Raw genomic sequence first — 20388 nt, forward strand, 5'->3', positions numbered from 1 at the left:
ATTGGGCAGCAATTGCCACCTAACTTTACAGTTGCATGTGCTCCACCTGCACACAAGCAAGGATGCAAATAGAATGCTCAAAACATTTTTTTTGGATGAAAATCCTGAAACTTCCATCCTAACAGCACAGTGTGCTAACTTTCACCACAGAGACCGCATTAACTCAAGAGGTGCAGTAGCACCTTCTCAGGCATTTAGGAATGGGCAGTAAATACCGGCCTTCCCAGTTTCACCCATATCTCATGAATTAATTAAAAGACCCACTGAATAAGCCCCATGACATTTCATTTCATTCACTTCCCGTTACTATTAAATGTCACTGCTTTTATTAAGGATAGATTTTAGTGATTCTAACCAATCACCCATGTAGGTATATCTGCACTGTCCCATGTTATTGAAACAAAAACAGTTTTTGCTGTATATCATGCTCTCTTACAATTCTATATCTCCAGGGTGGAGCAGAGCACAATATTCCAGTCATAATATCGAAAATCTCAAAAGAACAAAGAGGTATGACACATTTGGCTTATTTATTTTCTATTGTTTTAATACAATTTGTCAATAAGACACTTGACACTTTATCCTTTCTTCTCCTGTATTATTTACAAAGCTGATCTATCAGGTTTACTGTTTATCGGAGATGCTATCCTTCAGGTGAGTTCGCTGTCAATGTTTTTTTAATTAAGCAGTTAGTACCAACTGACAATTCCAGTGAATTCAATTTTGTCAACAATTTTTTTTCTCTTTTTCTCCTGCTTTCCCTGGACCATTAGATAAATGGAATAAATGTTAGAAATTGCAAACATGAAGAAGTGGTGAGTACAAATTAATTTCTGATTTTGCTCCTTTTTTCTTGATTGAAGCAGAGCTCACCCTGTAATATGTATGCATTTTGACACCTGTCTCATGTAGCTATCTTTTTAGAACTTCCAGACAAGTTGAGGTTTAAACCTTTCACATGTCAACAATCTTGTTTATATGAGTGGCTGAGAAGGCCGACATTTTAACTAAATGCAGCCAAATTCAATTTGCCAAAATGAAAAATATGAGATGATATTTCTTTTTAATGGATGAAGACTCACAGGCAATTTCTTCATCTAAATTCTCGATGTGCACCATGATCACTGAAGTAGAAAATTGCCCCTACATTTTGTCTTAACATTCCTGTTGCATTTGCCTCAGTATATGTGCCAATATTTCAAATAATATTGGGACCTCAGATGCACTGATTAAACAGCCAGGTTCCTCTTCTCTAATTCAAGTCAAACGAAAACCCTTAGGTTCCTTAGAATGAAGGAATCCCATAAAGACATGATCCAAGGTCACTGGCTTTGCCAATCAGTGCTGTGCTCCACAACCTTTGTGTGGATGTTAATGATCTCACAGTTATCTATAGAAAGGGGAGACATCAAAAGCTTTTCACTTTTTGGGATGTGGGAGTCACTGGTTAAGAAAACCTTCATTGCCCATCTCTAAGTGACCTTCAGAAGATGGTAACAAGCTGCCTTCTTAAACCACTGCAGTCCTTCTGACGAAGGCACTCCCACAGTTCTGGATTTAGACCCAGAGATGATGAAAGATCAGTGATATATGTCCAAGTCAGAATGATGTGCTTCTTAGAGGGGAACCTGCAGGTGGTTGTGCTTCCATGCACCTGTTGCTCTTATTTTCCTTGACGGTAAAGCTCTTGGGCTTGAATATTACAGTTGAAGTGTTCCATGTGAGTAACTGCAGTGCATTTTGTAGATAATACATACTTCAGCTGATAGTGGAGGGAATGGATGGATGGTGGAGAGGGACCATTGAGTGGTTGCTTCGTCCTGGATGATGTTTAGCTTCTTGTGGTTTGTTGCAGCAGTACTCAACCAGCATACAGAGAGTATTCCATCATCCCTCTGACTTGTGTACCTTACAACTGGTGTCAGGATGTGAGCACTTGCCACAGAATCAGAATCAGATTTATTATCATTGACATATGACGTGAAATTTGTTGTTTTGCGGCAGCAGCACAGTGCAAAGACATAAAAATCTACAAGTTACAAAACTAAAGTAGTGCCAAAAATAGGAACAATGAGGTAGTGTTCAGGATACCCAACCTGTACACAGTGAGAAATATGCTGTGCCATGAATTATTGAATGTGATGGTGTATATTTCTGCTGCTGGTGATGGCCCATCATGCTTCATGGATGCCCTGTCTTGAGGTGAATGGTTCTAATTTGAATCTATCCCATTCAGTACAATTGGAGTGCTAGACAACACGATGGTAGGTATCCTCAGTATGAAGATGGGACTTTGTCTCCGTAAATACTGTGCAGTGGTTATCTGTACCAATTACATCATGGAAAGAAGTACCCGCAGCAAAGAAATTTTTGAGGCCATGGTCAAAAATTTCATGATGGTTTCATCACTATCTGCTGCTAGTCTACACCTATGTCCTTCAGCATTTGACTGTTCAGTCAGTGGTGATGCTTCCAAGCCATTCTTGGTGTTGGACTTTGAAGTCTCCACATTCTATGTCATTGCTACTGTTACTGTTCTTTCCAAGTGCCGTTCAACATGGATACGCAGTGACCTTTCAGCTGAGGAAGGTCTGTGCTTGGTAATTAGGAGATTTCTTGCTTATGTGTGACATGATATCATGAGACTTGAGAGAGCACAGGAGTCAATGCCGAGGGCTTCATCCAGCCTGAATACAATTGTATTCCCACCCATGGTGGCCTGACCTGCTGGTGAGACAGGCTTCACCCAGATACAGTGATAGTAGAACCTGCCCTTAAAGCTAAGCTGAAAGAATGTTTTGTTTAAGCCTCTGCTGACTGCTGAATATGTAGAGGAAATGCATGAATGGCTCACTGATATAGTGAACTGCACAGTTATAAATATTTTCACACCAAACCGGGAAGTTTCACATATTTGAGTTGAATTTCTTCTGAAGGGGAGTCACAATGTATTCAAATTCTGCACCATCCTCTTGAAGGAAATGGCTGCATGAAAATGCCCAGAGTATCAAACCAATGTTTCAAAAGTTGAGAAAACACAAATGTGCGACAGTTATGGTTTTGATGAAGGAGTTCACTCAATGTGCTTGTGTACTGTTCTTTAAATTGGCAGTTCCAGCACAATCTTCAGAGCAAATGCCTCCACAGAGATGCAAATACAATCCTGTCTGCTGATACACATCCTGTCATTATGATGGCACTGGTAAACAAATGTCATTAATTAGATATCATTAATGTTCGTGCTAAGTATGCATTGGACATTCCTCTGTGCATGATTTTATTGAAATTGTTAGCCAATTTATAATAAACCAATTAAATAGTATGCAGAGGAATTACATCAGAATATATTATCACAATTGTTTGTAACATTACACAGCATGACTTCAACCCATTAGTCTTCCACTGAGATATATTAGCATCAACAAAGATAGGTAGCTGTGCAATGATACATTAATGAATCTTTTTACGTTTATAATCTGATTCCAAGAATAGTCTTTACATTCTGTGTGAGAATCAGTTTCCATTTGGAGTCTATACACTTCACTTATTTGATACTACCATCATTAATTTGCTATGTGTGCATGCTAAAATGCTATGCCCTTGACTCCCAAATGGGGAAAAATACATGCTAATTACCTGGATATTTTACTTGACAATCCATTTGGTGCAAGCTTCATTATTCAAGGTGCTAATATCTATTGATTTTTGCTTCAATGCCTACTACTTAAGAACAATTAGTTTTGCATATTCTTGTCACAAAGAAACACTTACTGTAAAATGCTGTAGCTCTACTAATTCTCCTTTTGTCTTAGTATCCCCCTGGAGGAATTTACTAACAAGCCAGACAGCATTTTGTCATGAGCTTTAGGTATGGAAAGATTTCATACAAATTAACATTATACCTGAATACATAAAATCTAAGGAAATAATTGATGAGCTTGAAGCACAGGGACATTAAAACCAAAGCTATTTCATGGATTGCACTGTGGTAACAACTAATATTGCACTTAAGTAAGAACTTAAAATTTTCCAAAACAAATAGTTTGCTGAACAGAACTTATTACAAGTTTGTTTGTGATGTTTGTTTGCAAGAGTTCCCATTGGAAATATTAATTATGAACTTTTACTTTCTTGCTCAATGAATAACCAATGTTAGTTAGAGGGCCCATTCCTTACAGGGTGATATTTATGTTCCTATCAAATTAAATTTACTTAAAAACATATTGATAGAGGAACCACATGGAGGATGAATTTCTGCCCATTACAATTTTTTAAGTCAAACTTGATTGAGTTCCCACGGAGTCCAGGTATGGGCCTCAATAATAAAGGCAAATCAGAGACAAATTCCATTGTTCCAACTCCCCAAACCATTTTTGTCTCTTTTGCCTGATCCTGATCTTAAACCAAGTTGGGAGATGCTCATTTCCAACAACATTACACAGCGCCCTTAGTTGTTTTCACGTAAAATTCTCTAAAGTTTGGTGAGACAGTTTTAGAATTCCATCAAATCTGAAACACATGAGCAGGCTATTTGAACTAGTTCCTTTATGTTAGCATCTCTGCTCCACTTGGGTTTCTTTTCATTCCTTCTCTTTTTCCCATGTATGTTTCTCTAACTTCCTGATAAATGCAGTGTTGCTGTTCTTGGCAATTCCTCCTTCTGGGATCTGATTTCCATTCTTAAAGAAGATCATGCTCCTCATGGGTCTTTCTTAAATAGTGGAAAGGGCTTTAGGGAGTCAAGAGCTGAGTCACTTGCTGATGGATACACAGTCTCTGCCCTGCTTCTCTTCCCTGCATCTCTTTGATCTGGGTGCTGCAATTGTCTCAGTGTGTTGATTGTGGGGAATTCATCAATGACAATGCCATGGAAGGTCAAAGGGAGGCAGTTAGACTCTTCCTTGTTGGAGATGGTCATTGTCTGGTACTGTTGTACCACGCGTTTTACTTGTCATTTATTAGCCTAAGTCTGATGAATGTTGAGGTCATGCTGTATGTGGGCTGGACTGTGGGTAGAACTGAGTGTTGAGCATTTACAAGCAAATATCTCCAGTTTGGAACTTATGATGGAGGAATGCCATTGATGAAGCAATGAGTAATGGCTGGGGCTGGGATACTTCCCTGAGGAACTTCCGCAGCTATGTTCTGCGACTGGAATGATTGGCCTCCGACAACACATTCCTCTGTGTGAGATATGACTCAGCCAATAGAGACTTTGTCACAAGATTTCCACTGACTTCAGTTTCACCAGGATTTTTTGATGCCACACTCAGTCATAGCAACCTCAATGTCAAGGAATTATCTCACTCTTATTCCGTGTTTGCTGCATACTAGCACCATTTGTTGCACCTTGCATCATTTGGCTGAAGATGATTGGTGTGTGCCTTTTCAAATTAGATTTGTCCTGCACCTTGTGGACACGATACATCCTGCCAATATTTTCTTCCGCAGATGACACTTTTGCAGCTGTACTGGAATAGCTTTACTTAAGATGCAGCTATTTCTGGAGCATGAGTGTTCAGTTCTACAGTCATGTAGTCTGTAGTCTACATGATGTATTTCTACAGTCATGTACAGTATTCTGTAGTCTTTTCTATCTCTTGTTTTCTCAGCTATTTTTTCATATATGGATTGAATAGAGAAAACTGAAGATTTATTCTGCTCTTCAGGCTTGGTCAGCTCAATCAGTTTTGGTGGTACCCAGACACATTTGACGATGACCATCGCATTTCTCTACTCAACATGTATTCTGGGATCTTGGCTTTTTCCATTCATTTTTCAAGATGGTCTTCAACATGACGGAGTGCTACTTCATCATCTGAGGGTATGCAGTAGATGGTAATTAGCACATTTTCTTCCCTGGGGTTCACGAGAGTCAGAGTCATTGCTGAATACCTCCTCCACTCCACGTCACCTCCCCTTCCCCGCCCCACTCTCTCATAAGCACGCGTGCGGACACACACAATTATCCCACTGTGCCACCACCTTTGGGATAAATGTGAGATGGGACGTATGGAGTGATTTGATGTCAGAGTCTGAGACAATAGACTGGAGTGTGCTGATTACCAACCAGTGACTCCATGGAGAACCATGGTTAAAACGCACTGAGCTGAGGGGCAGTATGCACACATGTCATGTGAATGTCCCCCTAACCTGAATTAAAAAGGTAAATGAAGGTAAAAGGATTTTTTTATTTTTTTCAATCTTAATATTTTAATCTCAAATCTAAAGTTTAAGCAAGTCTTGGTAAATGTATTGTTTTATTATTCTTAATTTCAAATGTTTTTAAATATCCCTAATTATTAGAGATATCCTAAAAAAGGCCCAGGGCAGGGATCGCCTGTCAAGAATCCTTCTGGGCAGTCTGGGTATGAGGCTTCAGGATATATCACCTGAGGCCAAGCCACCAGTCACAGACTACCCCAATTTGTAGGATGTCCTTTACAGTAGGGTCTGAAGCTCAGGTGGAACCACAGGCTGTAAGTGTTGCTACGGGAATAGCATGGGGTCGAGTGTGAGCAGTGTTACAAATCATGGTGATGTAGCTCACTGTGAGGACAGCTATGCAGCTTAACATTTGTGGGACTGTTCTCCCAATTTTAGCCCAGGTCCTGAGATATTTTCAAATACACTGCTTCAGGGTCAACTAAGCTTCAGACTATAAGTTACAGCTAGAAATAGAAAAAGCATGTCAGAGAGACAACATGAAGATAATTATGGGGGATTTTAACATGAAGGTGGATTGGGAAAGGCAGCAAGGCAGTGGATCTCAGGAGAGCGAGTTTGTGGAATGTCTACGGGATGGCTTTTTGGAGCAACTTGTTGATGAGCCCACCAGGGGATCAGCTGTTTTGGATTGGTTGCTGTGTAACGAACCGGAGGTGATTAGGGAACTAAGTGCAAAGGAACCATTAGGAGCTAGCGATCACAACATGATTGAGTTGTTTCAAATTTGAGGAGAAGCTGATAGCAGGGTCATCAATATTCAGTGGAACAAAAGAAATTACAGTGGCATGAGAGAGGAACTGGCCCAAATTGATTGGAAGAGTAAACTAGTTGGAGGGATGGCAGAGCAGAAATGGATAGAATTTCTCCAAGAAATAAGGAAAATGCAGGATAGATATATTCCAAGAAAAAAGGTTTTGAATGGAAAAAAGGCACAAATGTGGATAATGAGAGAGAGATTAAGGCTAAAATAAGAGCAAAAGGGAGGACATACAAGGAAGCAAAAATTAGTGGGAAAACAGAAGACTGGGAAACTTTTAAAAAGCTGCAGAAAGAAACTAAGAAGGTCATTAAGAAAGAAAAGATGAATTATGAAAGGAAGTTGGCAGATAACATTCAAGAGGATACTAAGAGTTTTTTTAAATATATGAAGAGTAAAAGAGAGACACGAGTTGATATAGGACCAATCGGAAATGGTGCGGGAGAGATTATAATGGATGATAAAGAGATGGCTGAGGAACTAAATGAGTATTTTGCATCGGTCTTCACTGTGGAGGACATCAGCAATATATTGGATAGTCAGGGGTCTCAAGGGATGGAACTAAGTTCAGTTAAGATTACTAGAGAGAAGGTGCTAGGGAAGCTAAATGGACTAAAGACAGATAAGCCTCCTGGACCGGATGAGGTGCATCCCTGGGTTCTGAAGGAGGTGGCTTTAGAGATTGCGGAGGCATTGGTGATAATTTTCCAGGAATCAATAGACTCTGGTATGGTTCCAGAGGACCGGAGGGTTGCAAATGTATTTCCGCTGTATAAGAAAGGTGGGAGGCAGCATAAGGGAAATTACAGACCTATTAGTCTGACATCGGTGGTGGGAAAGATATTGGATTCAATCCTCAAGGATGAGGTTATGGAATACCTAGAGGTGCAAGACAAGATATGTCCAAGCCAGCATGGTTTCATGAAGGGAAGATCCTGCCTGACCAACCTATTGGAGTTTTTTTTGAGGAAATCTCAGGTAGGGTGGATAAGGGAGAGGCTGTGGATGTTGTGTATTTAGACTTTCAAAAGGCCTTCGACAAGGTGCCGCACAAGAGGCTGATTAATAAGATGAGAGCTCATGGAAATACAGGTAGGATAGTAGAATGGGTGGAACATTGGGTGGAGCATTGGCTGGTGGGCAGAAAGGAAAGGGTGGGATAAAAGGATTCTGTTCTGGTTGGCTACCGGTTACTAGTGGTGTTCTGCAGGGGTCGGTGTTGGGGCCGCTTCTTTTTACTTTGTACATTAATGATTTGGATGATGGACTAAATGGTTTTGTGGCTAGTTTGCAGACGACACCAAGATAGGTGGAGGAGTAGGGAGTATTGAAGAAACAGGAAGGTTGCAGAGAATGGGCAAAGAAATGGCAGATGAGATTCAATGTTGAGGTACACTTTGGAAAAAGAAATAAACGGGCAGATTATTATCTAGAAGGGGAGAAAATTCAAAGTACAGAAGTACAAAGGGACTTGGGGGTACTCGTGCAGGATACCCTAAAGGTTAACCACCTGGTCGGATCGGCGGTAAGGAAAACGAATGCTATGTTGGCATTCATTTCGAGAGGTATAGTGTATAAAAGTAGGGAAGTGTTGATGAGGCTCTACAAGGCACTGGTGAGACCTCATTTGGAATACTGTGTGCAGTTTTGGGCCCCATATCTTAGGAAGGATGTACTGATGTTGGAGAGGGTTCAGAGGAGATTTACGAGGATGATTCCTGGAATGAAAGGGCTTACATATGATGAGCATTTGTTGGCTCTTAGACTGTACTCACTGGAGTACAGAAGAATGAGAGGGGACCTCATAGAAACATTTAGAATGTTGAAAGGACTGAACAGAGTAGATGTGGCTAAGCTGTTTCCCTTGGTGGGTGAGTCCAGGACCAGAGGGCACAATCTTAGAATTAGAGGGTACCAGTTTAAAACAGAGATGAGGAGAAATTTCTTCAGCCAGAGGGTGGTGAAATTATGGAATTCTTTGCCAAATACAGCTGTGGAGGCCCGATCATTGGAGGCATTTAAGAGATAGATAGTATCTACCTCAAGGTATCAAGGGATATGGGGATGAGGCCGAAAATTGGGGCTGGATAGGAATAGTATTAGTTTAGTTCATGGTCCAGACTCGATGGGCCAAATGGCCTACTTCTGCTCCTTTGTCTTGTGATCTTGTGAAATGCATTGGTCAATGCTGGATGGTCCACCTGGTTTGATTCTTCGCAGGGCAATTCATGTTAGTTGTGGCAGCGTTTCCAAAGAGAACCGGTGATGTTCAGCTGCTTCCAGTTAAGTAAGTCCTGGACATAAGCATAGTTCCTGTAAGTTCTGAAATGAGCTTGGAGACAGATGCCAGCCCATCTGTTCCTCCACTCCATTGCAGGACTTCTTGTGGTCCTGCAGCAGAACCCAGCCATGATGGGAATCCTCAGGGAATCTACCTCTCTGATCCAATGCCAGTCAGATCTGGCTTAGAATTAGAAAGTCCATTAACTTGAGTAGGGATCCTGAACTCAAGAAAGGAGGGAAAAGATTTTAGTTTATTTTTAAGTTTAGTTTGATGTCTTTAATAGTTATGTTTGATCTCCAGATTTAGAGCCAGGTTATGGCATCTGGTTTGACTGTGTGAACATTGGCCAAGTGTCCTGGAAGGGATCGGAGAGGACAGAATGATATTAACTTTTTACTCCAGACTATTTAATTCACTAAATTTAAATTCCCCTGCTGCTGTGATGTTATTTGAAATATCTTTGGATCATTATTCCAAGCCTCTGATTTACTGGTCTGATCACATAACCAATACATTACCATAGCCAATATATCTGTTGTGGGAATAACCTTGGTTCTCTGCCAGCTGTCATAGACTATTCATAAGGGTCATAGAGTCCTACAGCATGGAGACTGCCAACAACATCTTGGTCGCATTTAACTGAATGTGGGATAAAGGAGCTCTTGTTAAAAAAAACAAGAGGGCAGAGATTTAAGGTGAGAGGAAGGAGTTGTGAAGGGTATTTCGGAGAAAAGTTTTTTTACACAGAGTGACTGATATCTGGAAGACGCTGCCAGAGGAGATAGTGGAGTCAGATGCAATCATTATGTTTAAAAGACATTTTAGGGTACTTAAAAGCACTTAAATTGGTCAGGCATGGAAGGATACAGACCATATGTGGGCAAATAGGATTAGTGTAGGTGGACAAAAAGGTCAGCATGGATGAGGTGGGCTGAAGGGCCCATTTCCCTGCTGTACAACTCTATGACTGTAATTTTACTTCATTTAAAAGGATTAGCACTGGAGGAGGTCACAAGCAAAGTGGCGGCTAAGGAAGAGTAAGACAGCATCTGTGGAAAGAAGACCTGACGTAATGTTTCAGGTCGAAGGCGACTCATTTGTTCTGGGTGTTTCCAGCATTTTCTGTTTTTATTTCAGATTTCCAGCATCTGGAATATTTCTTATTTTTAATAGTAAAGAGCCATACAAGTAGAAATCCTTCCTCCCTCACAGAACAGATCAAAATTGCAGATCCTCAAGGAATCATCCATGAGGAGACTTTGCTCCTTTGGAAGTTCATTTGCCCATCTTAGACCACAGCCCAGTACTGGCAGGCCACTGCAGTCCTTCTGGTAAGGAGTTCAAGGATTTAGACTTAGTGACAATGAACAACTAGTGTTATTTCTAAATCAAGATGGTATATAACTTGGAAAGGAACCCACAAGTCACAATGTTCCCATGTGCTGCTGCTCTTCTTGGTGGTAGAGGTCACAGGTTTGGCAAGTGCTGTCAGTGTAGCCTAGGCGAGTAACAGCAGTGCACTCCTGGAAGGGGAGGTGCATATTTAGGATGCCAGTCAAGTAAATTGTTCTTATCTGGATGGTGTCTAGATTTAGAGTTGGTGGAACTGTACTAATCCAGGCAATTTGAGAATATTCTATCATGCTCCTGCCTTGTGCCTTGTTGATGGTGGAAAAGCTGTGAGTTATTTTCTATCTATTCTCAACCTGTTCCTGTAACCACAGTATATATGTAGCTAGTCCAGCTGAGTTTCCAGTTAATAAGGCTAATGTTGTATTTAATTGTTTGGAATCCTAAAGCTGAACTTGTTTTCAAGAAACAAGAAGAAGAATGCTGATACCACAACATAACTAACAATCTACTCACTGAAGTCTTCCAAATGTATTGTAGGGAAAATTCTGACCTCAGTAATCCACCCTAGAGAACTGAAGAGACTGGAGCATCATCAACATTAGTGCGGCTTGTTATAGTTTGGGTGCATTGAGTAATTGTGTACCTTTGCCATTACTTAGGCTGGAAAGCTCTGGACTAAGGGGTACACAACTTGCCAGGGTCATTGGAACTGAAAATCTTCCCAATGATTTCACTAGTGGCAATGAGAAGTGGTAATCTATCTGAACATATTTTCAGTAATTTAATCCCTTGCAAACAACTAATGAACTGCAAGCCCTGTGTAAATGTCAAAGTTTATTAATTGAGTAATTTGTAATGAACGATTTCTGAGAAGTATGTAAACAGATCCTGCTCTTCCGAGGCTGAGTTGCATGTGTTAACTGCACTGTTTATTTGTGCTGCTGTGGTGATGCTTAAAACATTCTCCTTCTTGAAGTTTATTCTGACCAGGATTTAAATGCTCACTTTGACTCTGCAGCTGTTAGATGTTAGCATTGACTCTAACCACTCATAGTTCACAGCTGTTTTTATTCCTTTAGAATAAGAATCATCAGCACAGCACTAACAGATAAATTACCTTCTGTGCCCTCTGCCAGTGTTTCTACTTATTAAGGTCTACTTTTATCTCAACATCATCAGAGACTGACAGGACTCCAGAAGAAATCTCTTTTCTGATTAGACATGATTTTGTCTTCAAAGTCCATTGAGGTTCGATAAAGCTGAAGCAAAGGTTTCAATATTTCCCTTAAGATACTGAACGAATGTCTTAAATACATATGTGTCATATCACAATTGTTTTTCTTTTATTATTTGCCGGCTTTTCTCATTTGTTAACACTTATGACTGATAAGTATAATGTAGTTTTCAGAAACAGTAAATAACCAGAGAAACAATGTTGGCATCTCTTGTAATGACCTTCAGTATAAAAGTACAGCGAGGAAGAGTGAATCATGTGCTGTTCATCCGCGTGCAGCCATCTTTTTCTCCTCTGACTTTCTTTGCTGTTTAATTGCTGGTAAACCAGCACTATAACAATCCAATGCAGACAAACACAACTAATTGCACAATGCAACATGCTATACTCCACCTCACTCCTGTCTTCCTTCCCTTCCTACACCATCTTAGATTAAATGTCACTTAACAGTACAGGTTATAACAACTCATCACTACTGGGCTCAAGTAGACTGTTCAAAACAGAACAAGTTCAGCTTACTTATAGAACTATCAAACAAAAATCTCCTTGAAATCTCTCAGGTGTCTTCTGTTGCTGTGTACGGTATTCTCATTCCAGAGTAATAGATGTTAGTGAGACTTGATAGTCATTACCATGTGGAACAGGTTCTGCTACAGTCTCATGAGTGAGAGAAAATCTAATATTTCTCTGTCTCCCTCTCCCTATTGAGTTATTGCATTTCATTTCAGCTGACTGGCAGTTATTGGAGTAATTGCTGTGATTTACCTACGTTTCTGGTTGGAAGGCGGCTGGATCAGCAGAATGGCTGACGATTCTTGAGCTAGACGCCTACTGACTACCTGCTCACTGATGTAACTGGTTACTTGTTACAGTGCAAAGGGATGTCAGCAGCCAGCACCCACCATTCAGTGATCCAGCTGTGTCAAGATTTTTTGGCACAATGGGAAATCTGAATAGCAAAAGGCCTCTCTGGCTGAGTGAGACCCTGGCTGAATGAAGGTATGGGTGAGTGATACCCTGGCCATTCCCAGGGTCTCTAGCTTAATCTCGGACACTAGATATTGAAGTGGGGAAGTGGGTGGGTAGGGGAAATGATATGAATTTGGTTAACATTTTCCACTTAATTTTTAGCCGAAGGTATTAGTCAACACTTGGAGTATTGTGTTCAGTTCTGGTAGTCTCATTATAGGAAGGATGTGGAAGCTTTAGAGAGGGTGCAGAGGAGGTTTACCAGGATGCTGCCTGGATTGGAGAGCATGTCTTATGAGGATAGGTTGAGTGAGCTAGGGCTTTTCCCTTTGGAGAGAAGGAGGATGAGAGGTGACTTGACAGAGGTGCACAAGAAGATAAGAGGCATAGATTGAGTGGACAGTCAGAGATGTTTTCCCAGGGCAACAATGGCTAACACAAGGGAACATAATGTTAAGGTGATTGGAGGAAGATATAAGGGGGATGTCAGGGGTAAGTTTTTTACACAGAGAGTGGTGGGTGCATAGAACGCACTGCCGGCAGAGGTTGTGGGGGCAGATACATTAGGGACGTTTAAGAGACTCTTAGATAGCTACATGCATGACAGAAAAATGGAGGGCTATGTGGAGAGAAAGGTTAGATAGATCTTAGAGCAGGATAAAATGTCAGCACAACATTGTGGGCCGAAGGGCCTGTATTGTGCTATAATGTTCTACGTTTTATATTCTAACAAGGTAGAGGTATATTGAGAAAGCAGTTAATGAAAGTCTGAAAATGGCCACGATATTTTGCAAAAAATTTTGAACATGTATTATACATTATTCAAACTCTCACTTCATCCCCAATGATTAACATGGAAATCCCAATGACCTTTCTCAGTTGTGTACTTTTCTGGGGTGTGGGTGTGAATATAAGACTACTCCCCATTCAGGAAAAGGATATGGTCAGCATATGTTACCTAAGATTTCCAAATCATTCATCTGTAAGATGAATGTCATTAAAATGCGTGGAGGTGGGTCACATGACCTCATCCGTAAGCTGATGAATGGTGAGTGGCACGGTGAACCACACAGGGCACCCTACCCAAATGAAGATCATCTAAGAACATTGAGTAGTGTGTATTGCAGCTGCAACTTACAAGTAAGTGGCAGGTAGACATTAGGTCACCTATCTGAAAACGTAGTGATTGGAAAGATTTCCTATAAAATACATGGATTATGGTGAATTACTCAATACCCCTTATGGCAGGAGGGATACATTTGTTGCCAGATACATTGACATTCAAACCTGTAATCATTTTGAACAATCTGTACTGGACTGTTCCATACTCAACCGTGGCAAACGGTATCAATATTCAGAGTGTTTTGGAAGAGAGCACAACTTGTATTAGGCCTTACACAAAAAGTGCTGGAGTAACTCAGCAGCTCTCCCCCATCCTTTATTCCATGGTCCACTGCCCTCTCCAAATGGATTCCTTCTTCTTCAGCCCTTTGCCTCTTCTACCGATCACCTCTCAGCTTATTACATCTTCACCCCCTCCCCCACCCACCTACCTTCACCCTCTCACCTGGACTCGCCTATCACCTGAACTCACCTATCCCCTGCCTGTGTGTGCTCCTCCCCGTCCCTCTCCCCCCACCTTCTTATTCTGGCTTCTGCCCTCCTCTTCCTTTCCAGTCCTGATGAGGGATCTCGGCCCGAAATGCCGTCTGTTTATTTCCCTCCACTGCTGAGTTCCTCCAGCACTTTTTGTGTATTGCTCCAGATTCCAGCATCTGCAGAATTTTTGTGTCTTTGTATTAGACCTTTTTTTCTTTTTGCAAGTGAATGTAATTTTTTTCCTATTGAATCTCATGAAACATTGTAGTTAAATAAAACTTTTGAATACGTGACACGAAGTAGTAAACGGAGAACTCACAGATTGCATATATGCATGTGAAGAACAGTAAAATGCTTTTCAATAGCTAAAAAAAAGTCAATGGGCTTTAGCTTGAAGTTAGGTGATGATGATGCAAAATGGGTGTTATCACTTAACCACCCTTAAGCAATTACTCTTCAAGTGAGTGGAGGATAAAATAGTGGGGGAGGGATACAGCACAATGGGAGTTCAATTTTGCCTATTTTACACTACAGCAGAAAGACAGACAATTTGCCCCCCCCCCCCCACTCCCAATGTTTTTATTTGGCTTATAAAGTGATAATTTCACTTTTAGTTACATTTTTCACATTATCAGTATTAGGCATGTAAAACCTACATTTTGAAATTTTTAACAACAGCAGTAAGAAAATTCTTAAATCTCATGAAAGAACCAAATGAACTTCTTAGCTCTTTTTTTGTCTGATTCAGGCTGTGGATAATAATAGTCACATATCTCACCTATTAAGTGAAAGTTCCAGAAAGCCTGATCCAAAGGCAGATGCTAAATCTTATCCGTAACTCTGTCAGTACTTCAGTGATCTTTCTCCATTCCTCATTAGCATGTGCTTTTGAGAGACTACTCATTGATGCCAACAATGGTCTGTCACTCAACTCAGCAACACAGAGACCAGCAAATGAAGCTCATCAAAAGCAAAAATCGTTCATCTTAGTTTGGCCTTGGTTTCTGATGACTGTCACTCTGAAAGATAAATGTATATCGGCAAGTTTAACTTTTGATGATCAATGATATCAGTCTTGGTCTTTTCTTAGCTTTGTGCCCTCTGCATATATTAATGTTTCACAAATCCTTCTATTCTCTTTCCAGTTCTTCATTCAAGGCAATAGAATTACCAGAGTTTTTCATTTGCATGTCAGGGATGCCAGGGGAAAAGCCTGATATTTTAGTTTTGGTGCTTTATTTTTTTAAATAGGAGTTCATACAATTTGAATGTTTATGTTGACAAAATTATAGCCTCTTTAAATAGAAATGCAGTGTTAAATTAATCCAATTACGTTTACACCTATTTCTCATAATAAACCATAGGTTCAAGTTCTGCGCAATGCTGGAGAGGAAGTAACTCTTACAGTGTCATTTCTAAAAAGAGCACCTGCCTTCCTGAAACTGCCACTGTATGAAGACTGCACATGTAAGCACAATTAATCTTTTTTTAGAAGAGGAATGACGATGGCTAAACACGCTTTCATTTTCACATAATATTTCTCCATCATCCCCCTGCACAGATCTTCTAACTGTTTGGATATTCAGTTTGTGTAGCAGGTTGGCTTGAGTTAATTAGTATGTGATAAAAACAAGACCGTGCCAGTTGTGAATATAGGCCAAGATTAGTTTGGTTTAATAAGTACTGGCCTTTTGAGGAAATGGTGCATGTCTTGTATTAGAGGTGAATGAATCCAAAATTGAATTAAACTGACTTACAGAATAAAAATGCACATGGTCCATGAAAAAAACAGACTCAAAAGCTATAGAAATTTATCTGCATTGATTTTCCATTGTTAAAATGATCTTAACGTCTTCCGAATAGAACTATGTCACCAATTGCAGAAATTCATCCAATAACATCTATTTTCATGAAACAGACTGGCATTATTTAAGGTAGCCCAACAATGCTGTTTTTGACCGAATGCTAACTAATTTTGTCATTTTAGATCTTTTTCAAAACTATATATCTTGAAAGGCTCTAAAATTTGAAAGATAGTACCTGTGGTTTTCAGGGTCACAAACTTCAAGTGAATAAATGGAACTCAAGCTGACTGAGTCAAACTGGGATCCCAGTTATCACAGCAAATCTCAGCAAGTTCGTCCTGAAAAATTGGCAGCTAGAAATGCCACAACAAACCCTGGAAGAACTGAAGTTGTCCCATGTTCATCAGATCAGAAATCTGTTAAAGACAGGCAAAGACACCTAATCAAAACAATGGCATCAAGAACCTGGCCACTGATTTTTGAGGGGAAACTTGCTGAAGCCACCTGAGAGTACTGTGAATGTTATCCCTGATTGTGTCAGAGATTTGTTTTGCAGAGAGTTGTGCAGCATGCTGACTATGAAAGAAGGAGAGATGTGTCTGACCCTTTAATAATGCTGGTTTGGAGCTGCCAGCATTATGGAAACCTTTTGTGCCAGTCTGGTTAAAATTCTTGCCAAAAACAAAATGTGGGTGTTGCACACTCTTGACATCACTTGGACACACTGGATGCCAAAAAACAACACCAGGGCAGATGCAGTTCTTGCGATAAACAAAATTTCCTAGGAATAACCAGCAATAATAGGAATAACTCCTATTGAAACATGCAATGTAAATTTCGTTATTGCAACACTGTTATTGGGCTTTGCACAGATGAATTTCCAGGCCTAAACTTCGTGGTGGATTTGATCATCTCACAGAAAAGAATTGTTTGCCAATTATTTTCTTGCTGATGTTCGTTCATGTGTTTATTTCTTTTTGGACAGTTTATTGTTCCACAGGTTGAGGTTGAGATGTTCTCATTGGATTCCCAATGTTGTTAGTTATCAAGCTGGACTGACTTCTTTGAAAAACTATGTGATAAACAGAGTTAACTGAACTCTCAGCTTACTTAGCTAAAACTATCTCAATATTTTTTGGCAACTTGCATGAAATAATTTAAAGCTGGCTATTTAAGTCATACCACTAGTTACAAAAGAGAAGTAACTGATGTAGTTTCATACAACTGGATAAATCTCCCAATATTGGCACAAATCAATATATACTGTGCATCTATGAGGAAGGATTTTCTGGATTGACAGGGCTGGGCCTGTCTCTGCCACATATAAATTGTGCCCTGAGGTCAATGCCAAGTAGATCGCTTTTCTAAAGCGGGATGGCATGTTGGACCATTTCACAGGAAAATTAAGAGTCAGCATATTGCAATAGCAATGATAGGTCATTTCCCTTCCTGAAAGATATTTTAAAAATTTTTTTATGACAAATAGTGAGCTTCATGAACACCATTATGAATCAGGGTTCTTTTACACATTTATTTAATTGAGTGAGTAAAAAATATCCAGTTGCTAATGTTGGGACTTGAATTCTCCAGATTGTTAGTTGGAATCAATCTTAATGAGCCTTCTAGGATTAATTAGATGGATCCACTAAGTTTCTTTACTTTGTCCCATTTATTTAATTGCACTAGCTGAGGAAATGTTTCAGTATTTTGTCCTCCTACAAATACTGTTAAGCATATTACTGCCCACAAGTAGTAATGTATTGATTTTGGTCATACATTAATCTATTTTCCATTTGCTTGCAGGTATTCCCAGTGACCAGAGCAGTGGTACATCTTCTCCACTTTGTGACAGTGGATTACATCTTAACTACCACCCTAACAACACAGTAAGATGCAATTCAGCTTCAAACTTAATGTTGCAGCTTGCTTAGTGGTCATTTTCTATTTTTAGCAGAAGATAGATTTGAGTACAAAATGGTGTTCCCTACCCTGTAATCATGTTTATTTTAACAGAAACAGCAGCAAACGAAAATAGGAACCAACAATTCAATCACAATCTTCCTTCCAATCTTTCCAAGAATATTTGGCAATTAGATGCACTCATTACAGAGGTATCAGACACTCAGTGGGGAATGTTAGAATCCGGAAGAAATGGTGAAAATTAGTAATTTCCAACCACTTTTTTGAAATTCAAGCTAAATCATGCTGGGTAATTGAGGAAAATGTATGGAAATTTATGTTTGTGATTCTTATTGTGTTCTGAAGCTATACTGACCCTGAGACTCTGTTAATCTGTTAAAATATCCTCTCTTTGTTGGGCACACAAGTAGAATCTCTGGAAAAATGGTGGATGTGGCTAAAAGCGTCATGAAAAGGAGTATTACTTTAACTCAGCTGTATGAACATTTATTGTAAGAAAAGAGGTGCTGGCATTAGCAATAAAATAAAACTAGAGTATTAATGATGATGGCTAAAATTATGACATAATTTGAATCTTTTTAAGCTTTCTTGTTGGAAATATTTTGTAGACTTCGCAAGTAAATTCTTGACGACTGCCTTTATCAGTAAACCACTTGCTTGGACTTTCCAGATAATTGAGCTGTTTGAGATAATTTATCATGGAAAAGCCATGGAATATCTATCCTCTCATTCTTTTTTTTTAAATATGTTCAAGAGCTATTTCCATATCTGCTATTTATAAATCTCTCTGACCACAAGTTACAGATAATGATCAGCAGGGTATTCAGGTGCCTTGCCTTAGATACATTGTACTAATCATGATACAGGTTTGGAGATTGAGGTAACTTTTCCTTAATCTCTGAAGAATAGTTGGTTCTGAGTCCTTTATAGCAGTAATCAGTAATTGTGTTAACTGGAGTTTGCCGTTCTTAATGGATTCAGCAACGGAAATGGAAGGGGCAACACAGGTCCACATAAATAATTTAATGCCTTGAACCCACCGAAATGTACTAGTTCACAGTTTTAATTTTGCAGACCCAGGGAGTGTTGTTAATCTATTACCCTTCACAATACTTCTTCCACATGTGAGATTATTAAAATTAGAGGTAATGTATTGGCATGGGTTGAGGATTTGTTAACAGGATAAAGAAAGTGGAATCAGCCTTTGTTATTTTTGGGTTGGGAGGTTATCACTGGTGGGGTGGTGCAAGGATCAACATTGGGTCCTTGCTGTTAACGATCTATATCCATGATTTAGATGCATGTAATGTATCGAAGTTTCCTGATGATACAAATCTTGGTTGTAAAGAAGATATGGAGAGGTTTCATGGGTATATTGACAGGGTAGGTCAGCAAACCTCAGCAGTTGTACTACGTTGTGCTCAAAGACCTAGCTCCAAGCCTATGTCGACACTTGCACATGAGAGGATGGACATTACACTCATTATCTGCAGGATGAAGGTCCTTTACCAACCCGCCCCCACTGCATCATGCGGCCCTCACATGATAAAGGTTCATGGACCACACCTAGCATCTCAACAGCCACTTCTCAGCAGACAAACATTGATGATGAAATTCATTATTGCCTTCAATCCACCACCACGGCCAATGGTCCGCTAAGGAAAATGGTGTTTGAAATTCAAGACCTTAGACCTGGCATAATAGTCATGGTCTACCAAGCAGTGATTCCTGGCCTTCTTTATGCTTCTGAGAGCTGGACTACGTGTAGCAGGCATCTCGAGGTATTGGAAATATACCACCTTCTCAAAAATCCTCCAAGTTGATAATAAATACAAGCTAACCAATGCCAATGTCCTCTCCAGGCTATCATCCCTAGTACTGAGGCCCTAATTACACTCACTTGGCTATATTGGGCAGGCCATATCTTTTGTATGCCTGGTACGAGACTAGTGAAACAGGCATTCTTTTCTGAGCTTGGTCATGGAAAGAGATTACCAGGTGGATAGAGGAAAAGATTCAAGGATGAGCACAGAGTCTCCTTGAAGAAACACAACATCTCTGCTGACTCCCTGGGATTCCCTGGCCTATTACCACTCAAGGTGGAGAAGAGGCATAGAGGATGGTATTGCAAATTGTCAGGCAATGCATCAGGAACACACAGAAGCACTGTGTAAGTGACGACTGACATTTCGGTTTCCTGCAGCTTACGCATTGCATAGTTGCTTGGCCAACCTGGCTG

At 40.0% G+C, this 20388-nt stretch overlaps 1 protein-coding gene across 1 annotated transcript in view; it reads left to right on the forward strand.

Moving 5' to 3' along the window:
• sntg1 (syntrophin, gamma 1) overlaps positions 1–20388 on the forward strand; it is a 92883-nt gene that overhangs the window by 29323 nt on the left and 43172 nt on the right. The window contains exons 4-8 of the mRNA XM_052023510.1: positions 453–510; positions 611–654; positions 774–815; positions 15789–15891; positions 18033–18115. Coding sequence (XP_051879470.1) covers positions 453–510; positions 611–654; positions 774–815; positions 15789–15891; positions 18033–18115 — 330 coding nt within the window. The remainder of the gene's footprint in view (positions 1–452; positions 511–610; positions 655–773; positions 816–15788; positions 15892–18032; positions 18116–20388) is intronic.

The sequence above is a fragment of the Pristis pectinata genome, chromosome 9 (genome assembly GCF_009764475.1).
Source record: "Pristis pectinata isolate sPriPec2 chromosome 9, sPriPec2.1.pri, whole genome shotgun sequence".
In the NCBI taxonomy this organism is placed as follows: domain Eukaryota; kingdom Metazoa; phylum Chordata; class Chondrichthyes; order Rhinopristiformes; family Pristidae; genus Pristis; species Pristis pectinata.